This window comes from Sorex fumeus, unplaced genomic scaffold, assembly GCF_029834395.1.
Source record: "Sorex fumeus unplaced genomic scaffold, SorFum_2.1 ptg000072l, whole genome shotgun sequence".
NCBI lineage: Eukaryota > Metazoa > Chordata > Mammalia > Eulipotyphla > Soricidae > Sorex > Sorex fumeus.
Genome location: NW_026606129.1, coordinates 52,838,708 through 52,861,828, shown reverse-complemented (window position 1 = coordinate 52,861,828; position 23,121 = coordinate 52,838,708). Strand labels below are relative to the sequence as shown.

The window sequence follows — 23,121 nt, the reverse complement described above, 5'->3', positions numbered from 1 at the left end:
AGCTGTTGCTTCTTAATTCTCTTTAAAGACATGCGACCTCAAATATTTCCCCCCTCCGAGTTCAGCCAACAGTAGCGTTTTGAATTCCATGTTGAGGGTCAGTATGTGGCATTTGGAGTGTGCTACCAAGCATCAGGGCCACAGGTTTTTCGTTCTGTTTCCTTGGGCAAGTCACTACCTTCGTGCCAGCCTCAGTTTGCTCATGTGAAAAGTGGAGAGGACTTCTTACTAATGAACAGTAAACATGCATGACTTGTAGGCGCTTGGAAATACATGTTTCTAGAGTCTCTAATATTAGAGTCCAAACAGCCAGCTCCCAAAAAGACATGGACTGTGATTGTTGGAGCTGCTGGTTATGGAGATACAGACAGCATAGCTCAAAGGAGTCAGAGGATGTAGCAGGTGTGATCTACAACCCAGTACTGGCACATCCAAGTGCTGCTCTTGCACTTTGGGTAGGATAAGAGTGAATTCTGGATTTTTTGCTGATTTGGGATGATTTTTGGTTCGTATTGAACTTCTCAGCTTCAGTTAACCTGGTTCTGTCAGTACATCGTCCATTGCTTCATATGTGTATGTATAATTCTCTGCTTCTATGACTGTAGCCTGGAGTATCATGCATTTATCCCTCGGGGTTTATTAAACATGATCTCTTTGCTTCAATAATTAGAATGTAGAAACTAGTGTATATTTTCCTAAAACCTTGTGGAGGAGGCAGTAAGCTACTTTTCCCTTACAGAGTTAATTTTCTTCAGCTGCTAAACCTCATGACACTAATGACAAGAGTCCTCAATTCTTAGTAAAATTGGGTGCAAGGAATCAGGAAAATATAGTAAGTAACAATTGTGCCAAAAATTACAATGGGCCATGGAATTGCTTCATGTTGAAATTATAAATAATTTGTAATGCTATTAATATTAGAATAATGGTAGTGCTTCTCATCTTCAGGGTGCCTTGTGAGATTAACCACGTTGGTTACGCTGGTGACGTGTTTAAATAAAACCTGTGCTTTCTGAATGTGTGTTGCAGTCTTAACATTCTTGAAATCTTTGCAGACCAGTTCTCAAGATGGGATAGGAAAGCTGGACTCTAGGTTATCAAGTGAAATCGGCCCGACTCCTCCTGTGTTGAGACTAGTCATCTACTGTTCCTTCCATTGAGACAGAACTGTTGCCTGTGTTTTCACTAGTCCTGTTGAATGCAATGGATGGTATTTTGAATTCCTGGGTTAAAAACAGAATTGAAAATCTGAAATGCCTTTACAGAGCGGGCAGCTAAAGTTGCTGAGCAGCAGGAGAGAGAGCGAGCAGCACAGCAACAGCAGCCGAGTGCTTCTCCCCGAGCAGGCACCCCTGTGGGGGCTCTCATGGGGGTGGTGCCACCACCAACACCAATGGGGATGCTCAATCAGCAGTTGACACCTGTTGCAGGTAAAAACAGGAGCTAAGACCATTTTTTTTCCACTTTAAGAAATTCCTTCATTTTTTTTTTTTCTCCAGTGAGGAGTAGGCCACAGTTTCTAGACTTTTCTCATGACAGAGTCAAAGTTTGAAATCATCCACGTTGTCCTTAAATCGCCTTTCCCAGTGCCTCCCCTCTGCCCCAGAAGTGGGCCCTGGGCCCAAACCTGGGAATTGGTAGGGAGCACTTCTTCCCTGGCTGTGGGCAGGGTCTGGCGATGTTCTTCACCCCAGGCAGCTCTTGGTAGAGCGGCATAGCGGAAAATATATAAAGATCTTGAATTCTGTTCTGGAGGGGCGCCTAAGAGAAAGTACAAAATTAGTCTTTAGGTGATGTTGATGTCCTGTCTCATTCCAGTATTCAGTTTTCCTTGTTCTACTGCAGCCATCCTTAAAAGACTGACCATTCAAAAGGATTTTTGACATGAATTATAAATCCTTTCTTGGTCACCAGTGTGCATGACTGCTAAGTGGAATACAAAGTCCTTGTTCAATTCATTGTGCCCACTCTGTAATGCTTTTCTATTTAATTACATTAAACTGCATTTTCTGTTAGTATCCCAGTCACATTTTTTTTTTCAAAGAAAATTATGAATGTGGTTTGCTTGTGTGTGTCGTCTCTGTTCTGGTAGCCATAGCAAATCTGGCTGTTCTTGAATTGAATATGCTTGTCTTATACATGTAACCAATGAGAAGCCTGCAGACCACTTTGAGGGTCCGCGTTCATGATCTCACTGAGCCTGGTGAGGAAGTACAGCCATGCAAGCCACCTGTGTTTCTTCTGAAGCAAGCCATCTGGCCTCTTTGCAGGGAGTCCAAGACAGTGTTGTTCAAGGCAGAACTCATTGGGATGCTGTTTTCGTTTTTGCTTTTTTTTTTTGTATTTGCTTTCTAAGGAAGAGTAGCATAAGGTAACTTTCCATTGTCGCTCTTACCTTTCGTGATGGCAAGTTCTCAAATGCACTGTCGCAGAGCTCAGCAGTTGCACTCGCCAAAGCACATCTGAATCATGACTTTTCGATACTTTCAGTGTAACTGATGTTGATCTAACAAATTTCATAATCGCCTGCTCTATTCCATGGCCCATTTTGGTTATTGAGGTTCCAGAGGTTTGTAGAAATCAGGCCTTGAATGTGGGGACTTTGAAAGCTAGAATTCCCTTGTTAAGATCCTGTTTTGTTTCATTTGATATGTGATACTGTAGCACTGCGTCCTTGACTACAATGTCCAGGGACACATTGGCAAAATGGATTCAAACAGCTAAAAATAAAAAATAAAACAGCAGCTGCAGCATTTTAGCTCCCTGTTGGGGAATAACATCGTAGAACTCTGGTGGTTGAGGAGGATCCAAGCCCCTTCCAGAAAGCCCCCACTCTGTTATTAAGTGATTGCTGCCCTACTCGGCCACAGGAGTGGAGGGTACACATTCTCAACAATAACCAGTCTTTGGTCCACCGTGGCAGCTTTGAAGCCAGGAGCGTGATTTTTCATGGACTGACAGGTTGGTTCTTCAGCTCTAAGTTTTAGCCTTGTTGCTGTCTGAGGCCAGCTTTGCTTACAAGCATCGAAGCTCATTTGAACTCATGTGACTGGGATAATAAGTGCCAAAGTACAGTTTAATGAAGACAGCGTCGTGTCTTTTGATTCTTAGTAATTTCTATAACCACAGCCCATGAAGGCTGTGTTCAGATGGGCTTTTGTAATTGAAAGCAAAGCCTCCTAACATTCTTAAATTCCCACCTGCTGATCCCTGAAACGTGTATCTGGTGATGTGGTTAAAAGGCAGTTTGGTAGCATTGGATTGCCTCATGTTTAAGATATTAATGTTTATTCAAAAGTAGTTTTTGCTCTGTGAATGCTCATTCTTTTTTTAACAATGTATAACTCGATTTCATATATGGAGGTATTTCTATTTAAAAGTTTATTGATCTGTGTAACTGTATGTTTTCCAGTCAGCTTAGATAAGACTAATGAAGCCGGCTGAACCAAACCTCAGGGTTTTCAGTAGTTGTTTACCTTTAGAAAGCTTAAGTTTCTATAATTAAGTATCTTCTAAGTAATTCTTCAGGGAAAATCAAAAGCGTAGTTTTCAGATTCTGGAGTTTTACATTATGTCCCAGAACCCTTCCACAAAGAGTGTTTTATAAAAACGAGGCCTGGCACCAGTTCGTCCACCATCCCTTTGGGCAAGAAGCTCTAGCCAAAGATCATGGCAGTGGCTGGGGGATAAGGCAAGTGGAGAAGCCTTGGACTCGGTACGTGGTGTTCGCTCCAAATCTCAGGAAAGTCAAGTTGTTTCCTTGTTTTTAAAAATGTCATGGCTTTAAAGGTCTTTTGATAGGTGAGTCTTTGACTTTTTTTTTTTAATTATTTTCTTCCTTTAACTCCTTTTTGCCAGACACATTTATATATTGAAGCTCTTCCCTAACCAACAGAAAGTTATTTTGTCATGTGAAGACGCACTTAAAAAAAATAAAGGAATAATAAAGGAATAAAGCCTCTGTTCACAGAAATTCTATACCTCATTTAAAGTACTCCCTGTTAATAAAAGGTTACTGTGAGGGTATTTGTGAACTTGGAGACGGTGAGGACAGTTGACATTTCTCGTGTCAGCAGAGCCCGATTCTCCAGCTGTTCCTCCTGAGGTACACATTCAGGCTACGAAGTGACCAGAGCTTTGGTTGGATTGGGAGACTTTAGGTTTTATCATTTTCATGTTTTGGTAACTAACGTTGATGTGCCATGATGGCTTTTAGCAGTTGCCCCAGCTCAAGCCCAGGAATGATCCATTCTTAAGCAGCAGTCGTGCAGCTAGAAGAGAGAAAGAGTGGATGTAGATGTCCTGAAAAACGCTTTCCCTTCGGCTGGAGAATCATGCTTTCTGATCAGGGCTGTGCGCTTCATTTCCCTCCATTCCAATTTCCCCTCATGTGTACCCATGATCAGCAAATGAGTGTGGGCAGAGTGGAATAATAGAGTTTCTTATGTTCAGTTAGAATTGCAGTTGGCAGAACTGGTCACTCTGAACAGTGTGCAATGATCATGATTGTGGAAAGACTGTTAACTGGAACTACTCTCATTTTACTGAAAACTTGCAGTGTATTTATCCCAGGGAAAATAACTACAGAATATAATATACTAAGTACTAATTCATCCAGAAATGTTGGGTTTCATATTGTAACTTTTTATTTTGTTCATTATTGCAACAAAATAATTACACTAATTGCTGTTATATCATGCAGTACTAAGGACGCTTTATTCATTAGTAGTTGCATGGGGTTGGGGGGTGTTGTTATTACTTAGCTCATGTTGCATGTTAATGATGCATGTCTGAAATTTGTTGTGTCCTTCAAGGCATGATGGGTGGCTATCCGCCAGGCCTTCCACCTTTGCAGGGCCCAGTTGATGGCCTTGTTAGCATGGGCAGCATGCAGCCACTTCACCCTGGGGGGCTTCCACCCCACCATCTTCCACCAGGTGTGCCCGGCCTCTCGGGCATCCCACCACCGGGTAAGAACTTCATCCTCATTCACTCATTAATCTCATCTTCATTCTTTTTTTCCTCCCTCAGCCAGTTGTTCCAGGAGGTACCTGCTGCCCATCATGGCCAGGCCTTCCTTCATTGAAAGTCCCAGGGATATCAGCAGCAGTCCCTGTGCCCTTGGGCTCAGCAGTAGCACAGGACATATGTCAGAGACTAGCCTCAGAAGACCAAGAGGCAGAAGGCATGCTCTAAAGTGACTCAAACAATTTGGCATGTGTTCAGAAAGCCAGGCATATCCTAGAAGGTCATGCATGCCCTCTGTGTCAGTGAATGAAGTTTCCTACATTGGTAGTCCAGAGTCACATACGAAAATACTTTCCTAAAAGGGAGCACTTTTTGCTCATGAGTAAATTTCTTCCCCTAGAGCAATAAGTCCTGCTCAATCTCTTGCTTTTCAAACAGCCCTGTCAGAGGGGCTACTGAGTCACTAATGTAGAAGTAATTCTCTTCAAGATTCTCCAAGTCTGTCTGTCTCAGCAAAAGAAAAACAGGAGGGAATGATTTGACACTCAAGTAATTTTCTGTATCTGCAGAAAACTACTTTTGTCCCCTAAGAAATATGACATAATATTTTAAAGAATAGAAGGTTCTTTAAACAGAAGGTTCATCTATCAACAGGTCAAGTTTTTTAATATAAAATATAAGTATAAAAATATAAATATGAAATATAAAAAATGGAGTCCAGCTAGCTATATTTTTACTTTATAATTAATTAGTAAGTTTAAAGATTGTAATGAAAGAAAAATTACAAATTCCCCTATCAGTTGCTATCATCAACTTACCTTAGCTATGAGCTACTTGGAGAGAATGACCCTAAAGTTGACATGAGACAAGGGAGAGCTCAAAGGACATGCACATAGGAAACCCAGGTTCAATCCATAGCGCCTTGTGGCCCCCCAGCACCACTGGGTGTAGACCAGAAACAAACAAACAGGTGATGGGACCAAGGATATGCCTTAGCAGAGGAGTATAGGTTTTACATGTCTGAGGCCTTGGGTTCAATTCCCAGCAGTGTCCCCAAAAGTGATTCAAAGTTGCTTTTGTTCAGTTATCTTAAAGAGCAGTTTAAAGGCCTGACCCAGATGTTAAAATGTGGAAATATTTGCTTATTGGTTATAGAGGCATACAAAGTTGCAAATGAGGATTCGCAGTGTGAAGGGTGAGCAAACCCAGTGGCTTGGCCTACCACCTTGCTTACATAATGGCCGTAATTGATGGAAGTGTTTGCTCCAGCTTCTCTTGAGAAGCGAAACTGTTCATGAAGGGGCTGGAGCAATAGCACAGCGGGTAGGGCGTTTGCCTTGCACGCAGCCGATCTGGGTTCGATTCCCAGCATCCCATATGGTCCCCTGAGCACCGCCAGGAGTAATTACTGGGTGCATGGGCCAGTAGTAACCCCGGTGCATCGCCGAGTATCACACACACACACACACACACACACACACACACACACACACACACAAAACAGTTTAAAGAGACTGTTCATGGAAAAGGGGCTTCACTGTGAAGATGTGAAGATGGTAACCCATGTGACAGTTGCTATTATAGTTAGTTATGAGTTACTTTTAAAGGGGTATCCTGTGCATCCAGCAGAAGTGGCCTCCTCCTCTGTAGCCTCTGTGTAGTGGCTATCTTTTGGTAGGTGTTAGGGTACAACTCTCCCTTCTCCATGCCTTGAAGCACAGCACACCTCATTTTAGTCAGGAAGACAGAAAAGAATACTTGTTAGTGCCCTCACAGGTATGTGTCTGATCAGATGTTGAGGAAAGGATAATTAAGTGAGCTCTTCTGATGACTCAGCCCACGTTCTCATCTGCTTCCCCCAATATGGAGGAAGAGAGGGTTACTGATCTGTTTGTGCTCCCCAGCCAGGATTGACACTGGCAGCTCAGGAACTCTCGTGGGTGTGGAAGCTGATGGGGGGTGGGGGGGGGGATCACTACGTACGTTGCTGGAGCAGCAACTTACCCCCCAGTCTCTTCACAGAACATCATCAGAATCCTTCCATGGTAGTCCAGATGTTCTGGGTACTTGAAAGAATAAATTTTATGCTTTATAAATAGCTTATTTTTACTTTGAATAAATGTTTACTACTTCCTTGAAATAAAACTTAGCAGTTCTGAACTGTAGTTCTGAACTGTATTGGGCTAGTTCTCCCCTGTCAAAATAATAAATATTTTGAATTCAGACAAGCTATAGAATATGAAATTAGCTTCTCTTGGTACTTATGTGCAGCCAACAGAGCTTACAGTTGAAACAGTTTGCCAGGGCTTTTGGTTATAGTTTTCAGTGAACTGGGTTCTTTGCCTGTTTCTCTATTTCATCAGAATAGTAGGACTCTTTGTCCTGAAATTAAAGTAACCCAGACATAAAAATGTAGTGTATCTCCTTATTATCAACTCATGCCTATGAGGCAGATTATCACTTCTTTTTTTGAGTCATCAAGGGAATTTCACAAAATTACTACCAGGTATAAATTACAGATGAAGTAGGACTATGAAATCTTCACTTTCCCTTCATTTACATTTGAATAGTCAAATGAAAATAGCCTTGGTGGCACTACTTCCAGATGATCCCTTTTCAGAGTGATGATATATCAGTTGGAGCTCTCCTCTCTGCCAGCCCTGTGGCTCCCTATGGAACCAGAGGTGCTGGTGGCCTGTGAGGGGACAAGAATGTGCCTCTAGCCTCTCAGAGCTCATTTAACTCTGGAGTTGCAGTGTCTTTCCTTGTGACCCTGGTGCCCCAGCACACTGAACTGCTGAGCACAAATCCGGGGCCATTTACTGCCTCAGCTGCACTTGCAGGAAAATGTAGTTCCCACAAGAAAAAAATACCTGGTGAAAGAGATGAATTCTCATAATAACTTACCTGGGAAAGTCCTGGAGTTGGTTGTAGGGTTCATACACAAGTAATGTTCATCTGACAAATTATACTAACATAGTACTTAAAGAGTGCCTAGGAACAAAAGAATATAAATTTTCAGTTTAATGTTACATCATTTTGGCTACTTAGGGTTCCTATTAAACAAAAATTCAAGGGCAGGCCCTAAGTTAGCTTTGCAAATGGCATCATTTCTTATCTGACTGGTTTTTCAGTCTTCTCAACCCAGAAGCCTCTAATTGCGCCATTGCGTTCTGAATTATAGGTGTGATGAACCAAGGAGTGGCCCCTATGGTAGGGACTCCAGCACCAGGTGGAAGTCCATATGCACAGCAGGTAAGCCTCAAAGTTGGGTTTTCTAGTACTCAGTAGAATTCAGAATATCCTCTTTCTTAGAGCACGTACCATGTATTTTGTTTTCCTCACTCTGCTCTTTTCCTTCAGGTGGGAGTTTTGGGGCCTCCAGGGCAACAGGCACCACCTCCATATCCTGGCCCACATCCAGCTGGACCCCCAGTCATACAGCAGCCATCAACACCCATGTTTGTGGCGCCACCACCAAAGACCCAACGGCTTCTCCACTCTGAGGCCTACCTGAAATACATTGAAGGACTCACTGCTGAATCCAACAGTATTAGCAAGTGGGACCAGACCCTTGCAGGTAAGGAAAGTCCTTCACACAATCCTTGCAAAATATAAACTTCCGGGCTGGAGCAATAGCACAGAGGGTAGGGCATTTGCCTTCGTGCAGCCAACCTGGGTTCTGTTTCCAGCATCCCACACAGTCCCCAGAGCACCACCAGGAGTAATTCCTGAGTGCATGGACCAGGAGTAACCCCTGTGTGTTGCTGGGTGTGACCTAAAAAACAAAATAAATGGAATCCTTTGGCTGCTGTGGCATAGTGTGTCATAGGATAAACAGCCATTTTTCTTTCTTGCTTGCTTGCTTTTTTTTCTTTTTTACTCCTGGCTCTGCGCTCAGGGATCACTCCTGTCAGGGCTCAGGATCCTGAAGATCTATGGGATCCTGAAGATCTAAGCCAGGTCGGCCATGTGCAAGGCAAGTGCCCTGCCTGCTATACTGTCTGGTCCCAACACCCATTTTGCTTATACAAGTCAGGTGTATATTTAACAAAGGTTTTAGAGCTTCTTTTGTATATTAACATTAGCACTGTAGCACTTTCCTCCCGTTGTTCATCGATTTGCTCGAGCGGGCACCAGTAACATCTCCATTGTGAGACTTGTTATTACTGTTTTTGGCTATCGAATATGCCACGGGGAGCTTGCCAGGCTCTGCCATGCAGGCGGGATACTCTCGTTAGCTTGCCGGGCTCTCTGAGAGGGATGGAGGAATCGAACCCAGGTTGGCCGCGTGCAAGGCAAACACCCTACCTGCTGTGCTATTGCTCCAGCCCATATATTAACATTACAAACTCAAAATTTTTTTTAAATTTCAAATCTCTTTTGTCATCAACATCACTGTCAACTTTTAAAATGAATGTTCTCTGTTTTTCAAACATTTAGGCATTAGTTTTGAGGCATTTAGATAAAAATTGTTTTTATCTCAGTTTTTTAAATTAGTATTAATCTGTCAGGTTATTCATCTTATTTAGCGAACTTAGTGTAGTATTCAGTATGCACTAAAATAATTTTTCCTCGGTCCAGAGAGAGTACAGGATCCAAGGCACTGACATGACCTGCTGCCATCTCAGCTAGAGCCCTAGTTCAAATTCCTGGGAACACACAGTGATCCATGGATTCTAATAGGAGTCACTCCTGAGCATAGAACCAGGAGTAGCCCCTGACAGCCTCTGGGTGTGGCCACCAAAAAAAAAAACCTCAAAAATAAATAAAATAGGGGCCAGAGCAATATAGTATAGCAGGTAGGGGTTTTACTTTGCATACAGCTGTCCTGAGTTCGGTCCCACAGTCCACCAGGAGTGATCCCTGAGTGCAGATCCTGGAGTAAGTCCTGGCTGATGGGTGTGTCCAAAAAACCAGAATAAATAAAAGAACTTGTCTAGGTTCTAGAAAGCTATTTTGAAGTTTCTGTTTCTTTCTAAACCAAATTAGAATTGTATTTTTTAAGAATGCAAGGAAGGTAGTTACGAGACGAGGGAGGCGGCTCATGCTTCGCATGCAGAAGCCCCGGGTTTGATCCCTGCCACTGCAAGGTCCCCAGGCACCACCAGGAATGACCCCTGAACACCAAGCCAGGAGAATAGTCCCTGAGCACTGCTGGGTGTGTGTGTGGGGGGGGGGGGGGAGTCATTTTCCCTTTCCTGTCATTTCAGGGGAGGCAGGTGGTTGAGACACTTGCCTTGCATGCAGCCAATTCCATATCAATCCCAGCCTTACATAGGGTCCACCAAGCACCGCCAAGAGTGATTCCTGAGCACAAAGCCAGGAATTGAGCCTTGGGCATTGCTTGGTATGGCCTTCCCTGCCCCCCCAAAATTATTAATAACTAAAAAGTATGTATTAGGGGTGCCCACAACAAAACATTAGAAATCAGGAGTAAGCCCTGAGCACTGCCATATATATAGCCCCAAAACAGCAACAAACTATTAGTAATAGATCATTGTGTATAACTTTTGCAAAAAATGTGACATGTTTTGGCTCTTTTATGAAATCATTTTGTTAATTAGATAATTTCTAAGATATAAAGCGTGTAACAAAGACATTCTTGCCTAGTTAGTGTCATTCCCAAAACCAAGATGCATAATAAATGATACCAAAAATTTGGTTGGAAGTAAGGCTGAGGATGTAACCCAGCACTTAAGCACTTGCCTTGCATGTGTGATGTCCCAGGTTCAGTGCCCAGAACCCCCAGGAAATAAAGAATATTTGCTTGGATATAGATTTTTTGTTTGGGGGCCACACCTGGCTGTGTCCAAGGCTTCCTCCTGACTTTGTGCTGAAGGGTCACTCCTGGCATTGCTCAGGGAACCATATGCAGTGCCAAGAATCAAACTTGTCGGGGCTGGAGCAGTAGTACAGCGGGTAGGGCATTTGCCTTGCACAAGGCTAACCCGGGTTCGATTCCCAGCATTCCATATGGTCCTCTGAGCACCGCCAGGAGTAATTCCTGAGTGCAAAGCCAGGAGTAACCCCTGAGCATCGCCGGGTGTGACCCAAAAAGCTAAAAAAAAAAACAAAAACACAAGAATCAAACTTGTCTTGGTTGTATGAAAGGCAAGGCAAGGCAAGGTCTTTACCCACTGTACTATTTATCCAGCCCAAACTCGGAAATAGTTTGTAAATCTGAAATTCATGTTTAATAAATAATGTGGGGTTTTTTTACCAAATTTTATCAGATTTTAGGATGAAAGGAAAATCTGTGACCTCGTCATTGCTACTTCGGAGCCAGGTTCGGTGGCTAGAGCATCTGCCTAGTGTGTATGGGGGTGGGGGTGTGGCCCCAAGTTCAGGCCCTCTCACTTCCAGGCCAAGCACTAAACCGTCTGCCCATGTCTCTAGGTGTGGCCCCGGTAAAAATAAGAAAGAGTAATAATGAAAATTCTTATTTATATTTCCCTACTTTGATTTTCAGCTCGGAGACGTGATGTTCACCTGTCAAAAGAACAGGAGAGCCGCCTTCCCTCTCACTGGCTTAAAAGTAAAGGGGCCCACACCACCATGGCAGATGCCCTCTGGCGCCTTCGGGATTTGATGCTCCGAGACACCCTCAACATTCGCCAAGCATACAATCTAGAAAACCTTTAATCACATCAATTACGTTTCTTTTATAGAAGCATAAAGAGTTTTGTGGAACAGTAGCCATTTTAGTTACTGGGGTGGGGGGAGGAACAAAGGATGGACATTTTTATTGCGTTTTACTGTACATCACAAGGCCATTTTTATATAAGGACACTTTTAATAAGCTATTTCAATTTGTTTTTGTTATATTAAGTTGACTATCAAATACACAAAGATTTTTTTGCATACGTTTCCTTTGTTTGAAACCAGTTTCCTAATTGGTTATATATGTAGACTTGGAGTTTTATCTTTTTACCTGTTGCCATGGAACTAAAACCATCAGAGGTTTTTGTCTTGGCTTGGGGTTTTTGTTTTTTTGTTTTTGGGGGGCTTTTTCTTTTTTGTTTTTATAAAGAACAAACAAAATGAAAAAAAATAACACACATACAAGAGTTTACAGATTAGTTGAAGTTGACATTGACAATGAAATGTGAAGTTGGTCCTAGTTTACATCTTAGAGAGGGAAGTATACTTTTGTCTGTTTCATGTGCCTGAATATCTTAAGCCACTTTCACAAAAGCTGTTTGTCAGAGCTGAAGTGACGGTTCACTTCACTTGAAAGGTTATGTAGGTTCTAGATGTTTAGCAGACAGAGCGGATTTGTTGTATTGCAACGGCTCATTAGAGAAATACGAAATCAGTGCTGTGTGTCCTGGCCCCTCCCGGATACCTAGAAAGGGAGGTGCTAAAGTAGACATCTCTGGAGTCCATTCACCATTTTTGCAGAACATGTGCACAATCCTGAGTTATATTTAGTCTCGGCAGGTAAGTTTAAGGGTATTTTTGGTCTATTTATAGTTAATCCACAGTTTATACCTAGACATGTTAGACGATTTGAATACTTAAATCTCTCACATTGCAAAACATTGAAGTTCATCTTGAAGAAAGCATTGAGGTGTACATGGAGGTGATTTACTTTCAAACACAATGCCTAACCTAACCTGGATGTCTATGAGAGGTAGATTGCCTGCATGTGCAGATCTGTTTTAGTATTCTTTATTCCTTCCTTACCAGATGTGGCTTTTTTTTCTTCTTTCAAGATTGTAATTCTCAAGCAGAAATTTAAGACTTTCTAAAACATTTTTAAATTTAGCTTGTGCTTTTGAATTTCAGGAGAAGGGAACCATAATTCAAGAAAGTGCTCTTACGTGACCCTGGGATTAATATTTAAAGGCTGTTTGTGACAGTTTGTTCAGTCAGGTACAGGCAGAAAGCATCAAACATGCAACAGTATTTTCACCGTGTGGCTTTAAAACCTGCTTTACTGTAATAGCATGATTGCCACTGAGGTAGAGCATCCACTGCTGTGTGTTGTTTGTGAATGGAAAGGAAGGTGACTCTCAGAGGACACTTTTTTTTTCCTTTTAATCTGGTATGAATCAATACCTGGATATTTAATTACTATTTTTACTAAATCATGAGGACAAAAGTGTAGAATGGAATGAAGTCTCTTGTATCTAAATACCTTAAATACATGAGGCCCTTATAACTTAATTGCCTATAGTCAACCACTGGATCTCAGTATGCATCAAGTATTTTAAATCTGAATTTTAAGAAAATGTATTGCAGTCATATGTCAGTACCTTACTGTTAACTGAATCAGATAAGGAAATCTTCAGTTCCTAATTATTTGGGCCATTGAATCATCATCATGGATTGTATACTACAGTCAGATTATTTTATTTCTCGACATCCTTGAATTACACCAAAGAACCTGAAATTTAATTTTGGTTAAGTTATTTATTTATTTCATGTATCCATTTTATTTCCCCTTTAAGGTCTGAATGAGACTTCTTTTAGAAGTCTCTAAAACTCTTCACTGTGGGCTGAGTGGGGCATTAGAAGCCACAGCACTCCTCCTCTGGGCTCTTTCCCAGAGGTGTTGTAGCAACCGTGGATGCAGCCAAGGGCTTCCCTAAGGCAGTGCACAGTTGGGCCAGGGGGCCACTAGGCAGGCCCTAATTAAGTTGTTGGGTTTTTTTTTTAAGTATGTATTTATTTTAGAATCATGTCTTTCTGTACATTAACTGGGAGAATATCAGTTAATATTTAGGATATAAATTTGAAGTCAGCCATCTCCCAAAAAAGAAAAAAAAAAGTCCTGATTTAAGAAAGTACAAGTAAACCATTCATCTTTTTTTTTCCATAAATTTTAGGAATTGTAGCAATATGGCTTAGAAAGTACAATAGCCTAAATGATTACAAAATGTAAGTTCATGTGGAAGAGACTTGGTTATGTGCAGAAAAAAACCTATAGGTTTAAAGTAGTATGTCAGCTAACTGATTAAAAGGCCTTGAATTGCTTTGTTTCTGAGCTTACCCTTCTCTTCCTATGAGGAAGAATTGAGAAGGGGACACTTCTTTGTGTAATATCTCTAAATTGGTGTTGTTGACTTAAGCTTGAACATTTTCAGACATGATTAAAACTTGGTTTATTCTTATTTCTGTATCAAAGAAGTTTCAGTGGTAACTAGTCTTATAACATGTATGTATCATATGTTTGTTCATCTAAAGCTTTTTAATCCAAATAAAAATGGAGTTTGCAAAGTGATTTGGATTAACCAGGTTTGGTTGTTCTGTTTAAACTTGTGTCAGATAAGTTTCCTGCAGACATAATTCCACCAAGCCTTGATATTATGCTAACAGAGACAAAGCTGCCATTTTCAGAGACGAGAGCTCCTCACGTGGAGGTGAAACTCAGCGTGCAGACCCCTGATTCAGGACGTAGACTGTATACCCAGAAGCAGAATGTAGGCAGACTGCAGCCCCACGCCAGGCCTCCAGGGCTGGCAGTCAGGGAATCCCACACATGTTCCCGGTGTGGGCAGACATGCAAGCTGAAGTTAAGACTGAAGTGTTACTGAAGGCAGAAGGAAAGAAAAGTATGTCCTGTTTCCTATGAACAGCGGGGCTTAGTTCACATAGCTGTCTGTGGCCCAAAGACAAAGGCACTCCCAGCTTGTCCTTCAGGATACTTAGGAACTCTTATAGCACAACCACACATAAAGTGTTGGTAGAATCAACCAGCTGTTTCCCTCTCATATCACTTTGCAAATCCCTATGGCTTTGTTCTCCTGAGTTTAAAGTACTTCCATCGATGCTCATGATTAAACTTTGAATGGTTATTGACGTATAGCTAAACACTCCAGCTTTATGCTGTGAGCAAACAAATATCACTGACTATTGCTTTATTTTTCAGTTTGGAAGTATGCTAAATCAGCCAGATTGAAGTTCAGAATTGAACAGACTTATTTCCACACCCAAAATAGATGTGGTGTATCTCTCTCGTGTATTACGTTTAAATGTAGCAAGAAATTCCAAACTTGGGGCTGGAGCAATAGTACATCGGGTAGGGCATTTGCCCTGCACACGGCCGACCCGGGTTTGATCCTCAGCATCCCATATGGTCCCCCAAGCACCGCCAGGAGTGACTCCTGAGTCCAGAGCCAGGAGTAACCCCTGAGCATTGCTGAGTGTGACCCAAAAAGAATAAAGAAAAAAAAATTTTCAAACTTACTATAGATATGTGAAAGCTAATCACTGATAATCACTTTACTGGGAGAGAAATTGCTTGGGTCCAAGTGTTTTGTGGTTTGTTTTTTGGTTTTATTCGGGGCACACCCAACAGTACTCAGTGCTTACTTCTGGCTTTGTATTCAGGGGTCATTCTTGGGAACCATATGTGGTGCAGGGACTCACAATGTGGTCAGCCTCATGCAAGACAGGTTCCTTAACTTACCCTTCAGCACCACCAAATGTGTTGTTTTTAGAAGGGGAGTGGAGGTAGCTAGTGAAAAAAATTCTGATGTAAGAGGATAAAATGTGATTTATAACTAAATTACACAGGACTTCTGGAATAAACTGATGGGAAAAGGTAGCACTCAGGTGAGTATTTTACTGCATATCTAACGTCTATTTCCATATCAGCCAAGATGATAAAAGTGAAGTTCCAAATCCCACATAAGGGGCCAGAGAATACAGACTAAGGCACTTGCCTTGCATTTGGCCAACTCTGGTTCAGTCCCCAGAACTGCTGTTCCCTGAGCACCATCAAGTAAAAAAGGCAAAAATAAAAAAATATTTCCGCTGTACCATAGTAGAGGGTAGATTTCTAACAATATTGGGGGCTTTGTCATTCTCTAGGATGTTCTATAGTTTTAGAGGTTTGGGTTGCTAAATTGTTTTGCCTTGGTCTTACTTGGTCAGCAAATGAGCATTGCCATTCTTTTTTGTTTCGTTTTGTTTTTGTTTAAGCTTCTTTTTTTAATGTCTAAAACAAGACAATAGGTTTTTGTTTTGTTTTTTGATTTGGCTTTTTGGGTCACACCCGGCAACACTCAGGGGTTGTTACTTCTGGTTGTGCATTCAGAAACTACTCCTGGCAGCTCTCAGGGGACCATATGGGATGCCCAGGATCAAACCCAGGTTTGCCACATGTAAGGCAAATGCCCTACCCACTGTACTTTTACTCCAGTCCCACAGTGCCATTCTTTACACACTCATTCAAGCTCCATTAAATAGATCTGGTGTCTGATTAATACAGTCATATTCCCTTGTAGGAGAGTGTTAAAAAAAGGGGGGGAGGGGCCTGGGAAGAGTCCAGCAGAAGTTAGACATATGCTTCACATGTTTAAGGACCTCGGTTTTTTCACTGACACCCAAAAAAGTTTTTTATTTCAAGCAGACTTTTAAAAATATGCTGGTTAACAAAGATTAGCCCATACCCTGTACCATCCAAAGTAATGTGCTCAAAGGAAAGAACCCACCACAGACACAAAAGTTACCTAATGGTTTTATTAGCAGTTACTTTTTATACTCCTAAAATTAAGTGAAGGGAAAATGTGTGGAATAAGTCCATGATTTGGGGAAGGCATACCACAATTCTTTTTTTAAATGGGAGGAGGTGGTGGTGGCACACCCAGCTGTGCTCAAGAATCACTCCTGGTGGGGCTTAGGGAACCAAATGCAGTGATGGGGTCAAAGCAGGGTCAGCTGTGTATAAGACAACCCCTGTACTGTCTCTCTAGCCCTAGTTTAAATTTCTTATTTGGCAGTACAGTCTGTAAAGACTATGATGTTACGTTCACTAGGAACCTTTCAGGTGACATAAGGGCTTCCTCTCCCAGAAGCCATCTCTGAACAATGAACTAGCTTGCTGTAGATAGTAATGGAGTTGTTAGTGATTATACTGGATTGATCCAAACATAAATGGACAACTTAGGGGGGGAAAGTGCCCTATTTTGTGTCAGAAATTATTTAATGGATACCTATGGCCTTTAGTATCTACTGCTTTATTCATGAGAAAAGGCTATTTTGAAACTAAGTCTTCTTTAATGTAGGTATTTTCCTACTTGAAATATTCAATTTCAAATATAGTTATCCAGACCTAGAAGGATTTCTTTGTCTTCTCTACACCTTACTGAAACTCCAGATCCTGGTGCATTAAAACCTCTGCTCTTAGACTGAGTCTTTGTCTTAATTAAAGGCTATTGCTGCTACCCACTGCAGAAGGAAGCCTAACTTTCTTATGGAGGGAGCACAGGGTGGAAGCTGCAGCATCACAGAGGGGAGGTAGAGTGTGATGGCCCCTAGTTCTCATGGAGGACATCAAGGGCCTTGCGTGAGTGTAATGCCCTGCAAAGGGGGTTTTCTTCTGTTCCTGAGCACTTCTGAGTCAAGAATTCCCACAACCAAGGCTGAAGAGATAGTACAGAAGGTAGGGCATTTGCATTGCACGCAGCTGACCTACATTCCATCCCTGGCATCCCATATGGTCCCCTGAGCAACACTGGGTGTGCCCCCCACACACACACACACACAAAAATTTTTTAAATAAACTAAGAAAAAAAGAATTCCCACCTTAGCAAAAAGTTTATTATTTGTTGCATAAAAACAAAGATCTTCATAAACAATTCAGACTGCTGTTAAAAACATTCTGACTGATCCTTGAATTAAGAGATACTTCGGGGGCTGGACCGATAGCATAGCGGGTAGGGCGTTTGCCTTGCACGCAGCCAACATGACCGACACAGGTTCGATTCCCAGCACCCCATATGGTCCCCCGAGCACCGCCAGGAGCAATTCCTGAGTGCATGAGCCAGGAGTAACCCCTGAGCATCGCCGGGTGTGACCCAAAAACCAAAAAAAAAAAAAAAAAAAAAAAAAAGAGATACTTCATCTAGAACCACAGAGATAGCACAGGGGTTAAGGCAACTTGCCTTGCATGTGGCTGACCCCGGTTCAATCCCCAGAATCACAGATGGTCCCCTAAGTACTGCCAGGATTCACCCCTGAGCACAAAACCAGGAATAAGTCCTAAGCACTGCTGTTTGTGGCCCAAAACTCAAAAGAAAAATATTTCATATGCTAAATCCAGCAGGTAGGTGTGTTTTGGGAGGAAATAATCCTCGCATAACTGCTTTGTAATAACTTGGGAAGTATTTAATCAGACAGAAAAACTAAAAATTCCTTGTGATCCAGTTCTGTGATCTGGATTTAAGTGCTTTGCATATAGGAGGTCTCATTTCAGTTCCCTGCATCTCATGGTATCCCCTCCTTCCCCTGAACACAAGCACTGGAAACACCTGAATACCACAAGTTATATCCCCTCCCTCCAAAAAAATCTGCAGAGTACATTTAGAGGAAGGGTATTTTGATTTGGGGGCCACACCCAGTGGTGCTCAGGGATCGCGTCTTGTGGGACTTGGGGACTGAACCCAGGTCAGCTGCGTGCAAGGCCAGCACATTATCCACTGTCCACTCTTCTAATTTTCTGGCCCCCAAAACTGCATTTTTTTTTTAAAAAAATGTGAACTTTTATTATTTTGGTGTTTGGGTCACACGTAGTGGTACTCAGGGCTTACTCCATACTCTGCTCAGGGTTCAGTCCTGTTGGGACTTGGGGAACTATATGTGGTACCCGGGGTTGAACCCAAGATGGTTGTGTGCAAGGCAAGCCCTTTACCCCCTGCATTAGCTCTGTCACCCTGAAAAACACTGTCTTTTGTTTAGAGGCCATACCCAGAGGCGTTCATGCTTTCTGCCTCTGTGCTCGGGGATCACTCCTGGCTGGGGAGAGGGGAAGGGCATAGGGGGTCGGAGTGTATATGGGATGGTGGGCTCAAACCCAGGCTGATGCAAGGGCCTACTTGCTGTGCTATCTTCCCAGCCCCTATAAAGGACGTTTTGTTTGTTGTTTTTTGTTTTCCAGTCACACCTGGCGATGCTCAGGGGTTACTCCTGGCTCTGCACTGAGGAACTACTCCTAGCAGTGCTTGGGAAACTATATGGAATGCCAGTGATCAAACACAGCTCAGCTGAGTGCAAAGCAAGCACCCTACCTGCTGTACTACCTCTATGGCCCCAAAAAGTACATTTTTTTAAGGAGTTGAAACAAGTAATGAAATTTCATAGTCACTTTATTGACTGCTGAAGTTCAGTCTCTGATGCATCTTCCAGTCTTCTCTGATACTGTCTCTCTGAGGCTTTTCTACGGTAGACATCATCTGTATCAAACAAAAATTTTATTTAGATTTTTAAGAAACAGGAATTTAAAGTACTCAGATCTGGATCAAGGATATGAGTCAAGCCCCAGGTTGAATCCCCACACTACAAGCCCCCAGTATGGTTGGGAGTAACCCTCGTGGCCCCCACAACAATTAAAAAATAATATCCAAATATTTAACCAGGGACTGGGGAGACAGCGCAAGGAACTGATGTACATGATTTGCATATTGGAGATTCAGTTTGATTGCAGACACCACATGATTTCCCCCCAAGCACAGCCAGGAGCAACCCCCAAACAATGTGCCAACCTAGGTGTGCCCAAAAACCTACAGACTAGGTCTGCCACCCATTCCTGAATATCAAAATGAGTTGAAGACAAATTAGTTACATTTAGAGTTCTCGACCTTGGGTCAGGAATGTAGCTCAACACACACTGCCAAAACCTGCTGTTGCTTCCTCTGTTTCCTCTCCCTGTGGGTGTTGACTTGGTGACACACCTTCAGAACCTCAGCTACAGTCTTTTGGTTTTGTGCACACAGTGAGTGGTAAGCCCTGTGGCTTACTCCGGGCTGTGCTCACGGATCACTCCTGGTGAGGCTCAGGGAGCTATAATGGGGGGTAGGGGATTGAACCATAGTAGGAAGAACAGTGCAAGGCAAACAGTTCCCCTGCTGTGCTCTCTCCAGTCCTCAACTACAGTCTAAACCACCTTCTCCTTACTCCACTTGTTTGGGATTCCCAGGTCAATTGGTGCATCTGATTAGATCTATGATGCCTGACAATCTCAACCATGAACTTGACCCTTCACCCAACCCCAAGTGATCGTGAACTTTCTCATCAGTAAAAAAAACTCTTCCAGGGCCAGGAAGATTTCTCAAAGGTCTGGAGCACATGCTTGGCCCAGAGTTCAATGTCCCGCACCACCAGGTGTAATCTCACCCCCACATACAAAAGGGCTTCCAACAAAACCCCCGCTTTCTCAAGGGCCAAGATACCCCCTCCGCCCCCCCACACACACACCCTCCTTTCTGATCAGCATCTGCACTGTCCTCAAATTGCAGATGGGAAGGGAATAGGGTTCACTTCCCCCTTCAAAATCAAACTTCTGTCCCCGTTTTCTGTGGTTAACACACCCTACTGACTTATCTGCTACCCTCTCTGGACATTCTCAGCTTTAAAATGTTGGGATTTGAGCAGAAGAGATAGAACTCCGTGGACTGGCATGCTGGAGTCCCAGGTTCAATCCTTAGTTCCTGCATGGTCCGCACCAGGAAGTCTGCCCCTTAGCACTGTTCGGAGTGGCCCAGAAACAAAAGAAGTTGACTTGCTCACCACAGTCTACTTGTGAATAAGTCCACAAGCCCAGGTCTCCGATCTGAGCTTCAGATCTGTGAAACCATCTCCACCTCAGCACAGCTCAAGCCATGACTGCCCTGCTTGTGTCCTTCCTGCCCCAGCTGACGTACCGAAAACTGCTCATTTCCTTAGTCCACTCAATCACTAGGCCCTGTCCTACCTCTAGAGTGTGTCTCTGCTCACTCATTTTGCCATTCCTCCTACTCCAGGCCAGGCCACAACTTGGAAAGCTGCACGGCCTAAACGTTCCTGCCACCTCCTTGCCACAAGAAGCCATTCCCCACTGCTGCAAAAAGCATTCAGTCATTTGTGGTGGCTCTGCCCAGATCTTTCTAACTACTTAATCTCTCTGCTCACTTCAATCAATCCTCCAGCAAACTTTCTGCCAGGACCCCCATGTATCCTTAGACAACAGCATGACACTTTCAACTCCACAAACTCTACCTTTGAGCGGATGTTACCTACTCAAACGTCAGGCCCTATATGACATGGGTTCTTCTAGAAATTTCCCTGCACCATCTAGAATCCAACAGCTGTTCCACCCAAAACTCCTGAGCTCTGTTCACACACAAAGCTACTTTCCCCAAAAAACATGAATTACAATTCATATTTGAGCCAGAATGTGCAGCATATGTGCATATGTTGCTAGGAATATAACCCAGAGTGCACTCGACCTCTGAAGATCTCTCACCACTGGTTTCTGTCTCATCATTGTTTACTAAAAATTAATGAAAAGCACTGGGTTTTTGTCTTTCGTTTTGTTTGGGGCCACACCTGGCAGAGCTCAGGGAATATTCCTAGCTCTGGGCTCAAGGACCAAACTCAGGTCAACTACATGCAAGGATAGCAATTTACAATACCGTCTATCCCTGATTGTTTTTAGTGTGATTTGGAGACTGGAGAGAGCCCAATGGCTAAGCAGTTTTTGCATGTAGGATACTTGATTCAATCCCAGTAACCACGTGGTACCCAGTGCTCCCCAGTGCCAAGCACCAAGCTGGGAGTAGCTCCAGCGCATCATTGGGGGTGACCAAAAAGTAAAAAATGTACTAAATGATGTTTGGAAATTCAACCCTCAATGATAACTGTTTAAGGAGAAGGGACAATGTAGAATGGGACCTAGGGGCTGGGAAATCTTCCCAGAAGATGAACCAAACTATCCAAAACACGTGCTTGACATAAGGAATGCCAAACTCTTTGGCTTCACAGCGTGCTGGGTTTTGGTGCCAGTGACAGCCCTGTAAAGATTGGTGTGTAGTTAAGCCAAACAGAACGTATCTCTAGCTAGAGTCTCCACGAATCCTCCGGATCCCAACCATTCCTATGGTGGTGTGAGCAAATCCGTTCGTTCCATAGGCCCAAACAAAGTCACTGGTATGAAGGTCAGGCAGGCTCGAGTCACGTGCCCTCTCCTCTGCGTGCAGAAGTTTCAAAGGATGGTGCCTTTGCCCAGCTTACAGAAGGGCCAGGACTGGTCTCGCCCTTCTGGCCACAGTGAAAACTGCCAAATCCTGTAGAATGAGCAGTTGAGGGCCGGAGCGATAGTACAGCGGGTAGGGCGTTTGACTTGCAAGTGCCTGACCCGGTTCGATCCCCCGCACCCCATATGGTCGCCCGACCCCGCCAGGAGTAAGCCCTGAGCACCGCCGGTGTGTCCCAAAAGAGGGGGGGGGGGAAAAAAACACCAGAATGAGCAGTCTGCAACTTAGAATTAACCTCCCGAGAAACGGGCCATCTGCCCCCTCACGCCTTCCAGAAATGCAACGGAAGGAAGGAGGTGCATCTCCCACTTACAGAAGGTCTCCTGGCCAACGCGCACTTTAATCATGATCCACTCCATCGTTCCTCCCAGGACAAAAAAGAAGGGAAGGAACCTGTAGATGCCGAGTCGCTCTTTCCCGGGCACGCGCTGCAAAACCCGTCTCACCCGGGCACTGGAAAACATGCTCCCCTGGGTTCGTGACAAAGGGCACCGCAGAAGCGCACAGCACTTGCATAGCCCAGGGAGTGCCGGGCTTGGCTGCGTTCAGTAGCCCGGGCACTGCGGCGACGCGCCGGCCAGGCGCAGCGCTCCGGGAGTTGCCCGCAGGACCCTGGACACAGTCCGCAAGGGCCCCAGCAGTCAGCGTGCGTGGGGCCGCAAATCCACCAATCACAGTGCAGCGGCCTGAGCAAGTTTGCCAATCAGAACGCAGAGGCTGCGCATGCTCTGTAGGTCACGCGGGAGCTGCGCGTGCGCCCCGGCGCTGGAGGCGGGCCGGGGGAGCTGGGGGCGCGGCCTCACTGCCGTCCGTCCGGACCTCGGCGGCCGCGCCCCCTGTTCTGCTAACTAACGCCATTTTTTTTTTTTTTTAAAGTTCTAGAAGTAGGGAATCTTTTCTGACGGGCCAGCTGTGTTTTCACCCCATACTTTTGCAGTGCCTGAAGTTTTTTTTCGGGCTTGTGCTTGGTAACTAAAAATAACATTGTTGAAGGCTAAACCCTAAATTATCTTGTCACCGTCCTAAAATTAAAAACTGTTTATACAAGGTCTTGTAGGTACTTATTGTGGATCACCTTATTCACGTAGCAGAAGAGAGCTGTGGGTGGCGGGGCGGAGAGGACGGGGGAGGG

The 23,121-nt window shown here is 43.7% G+C and overlaps 2 protein-coding genes across 3 annotated transcripts in view; one reads left to right on the top strand and one right to left on the bottom strand.

Annotated features, from left to right (window-relative positions):
- The window catches only part of PBRM1 (polybromo 1), a 112,622-nt gene extending 98,425 nt beyond the window's left edge, over nt 1-14,197 (top strand). The window contains exons 28-32 of one of the 2 annotated variants that reach the window (XM_056129235.1): nt 1,266-1,430; nt 4,815-4,970; nt 8,153-8,223; nt 8,332-8,548; nt 11,441-14,197. In XM_056129235.1, coding sequence (XP_055985210.1) covers nt 1,266-1,430; nt 4,815-4,970; nt 8,153-8,223; nt 8,332-8,548; nt 11,441-11,613 — 782 coding nt within the window. In that variant the 3' untranslated portion in view covers nt 11,614-14,197. The remainder of the gene's footprint in view (nt 1-1,265; nt 1,431-4,814; nt 4,971-8,152; nt 8,224-8,331; nt 8,549-11,440) is intronic. The other variant, XM_056129234.1, reaches the window with a different exon arrangement.
- The window catches only part of GNL3 (G protein nucleolar 3), a 133,843-nt gene that overhangs the window by 106,821 nt on the left and 3,901 nt on the right, over nt 1-23,121 (bottom strand). The window lies entirely within an intron of this gene.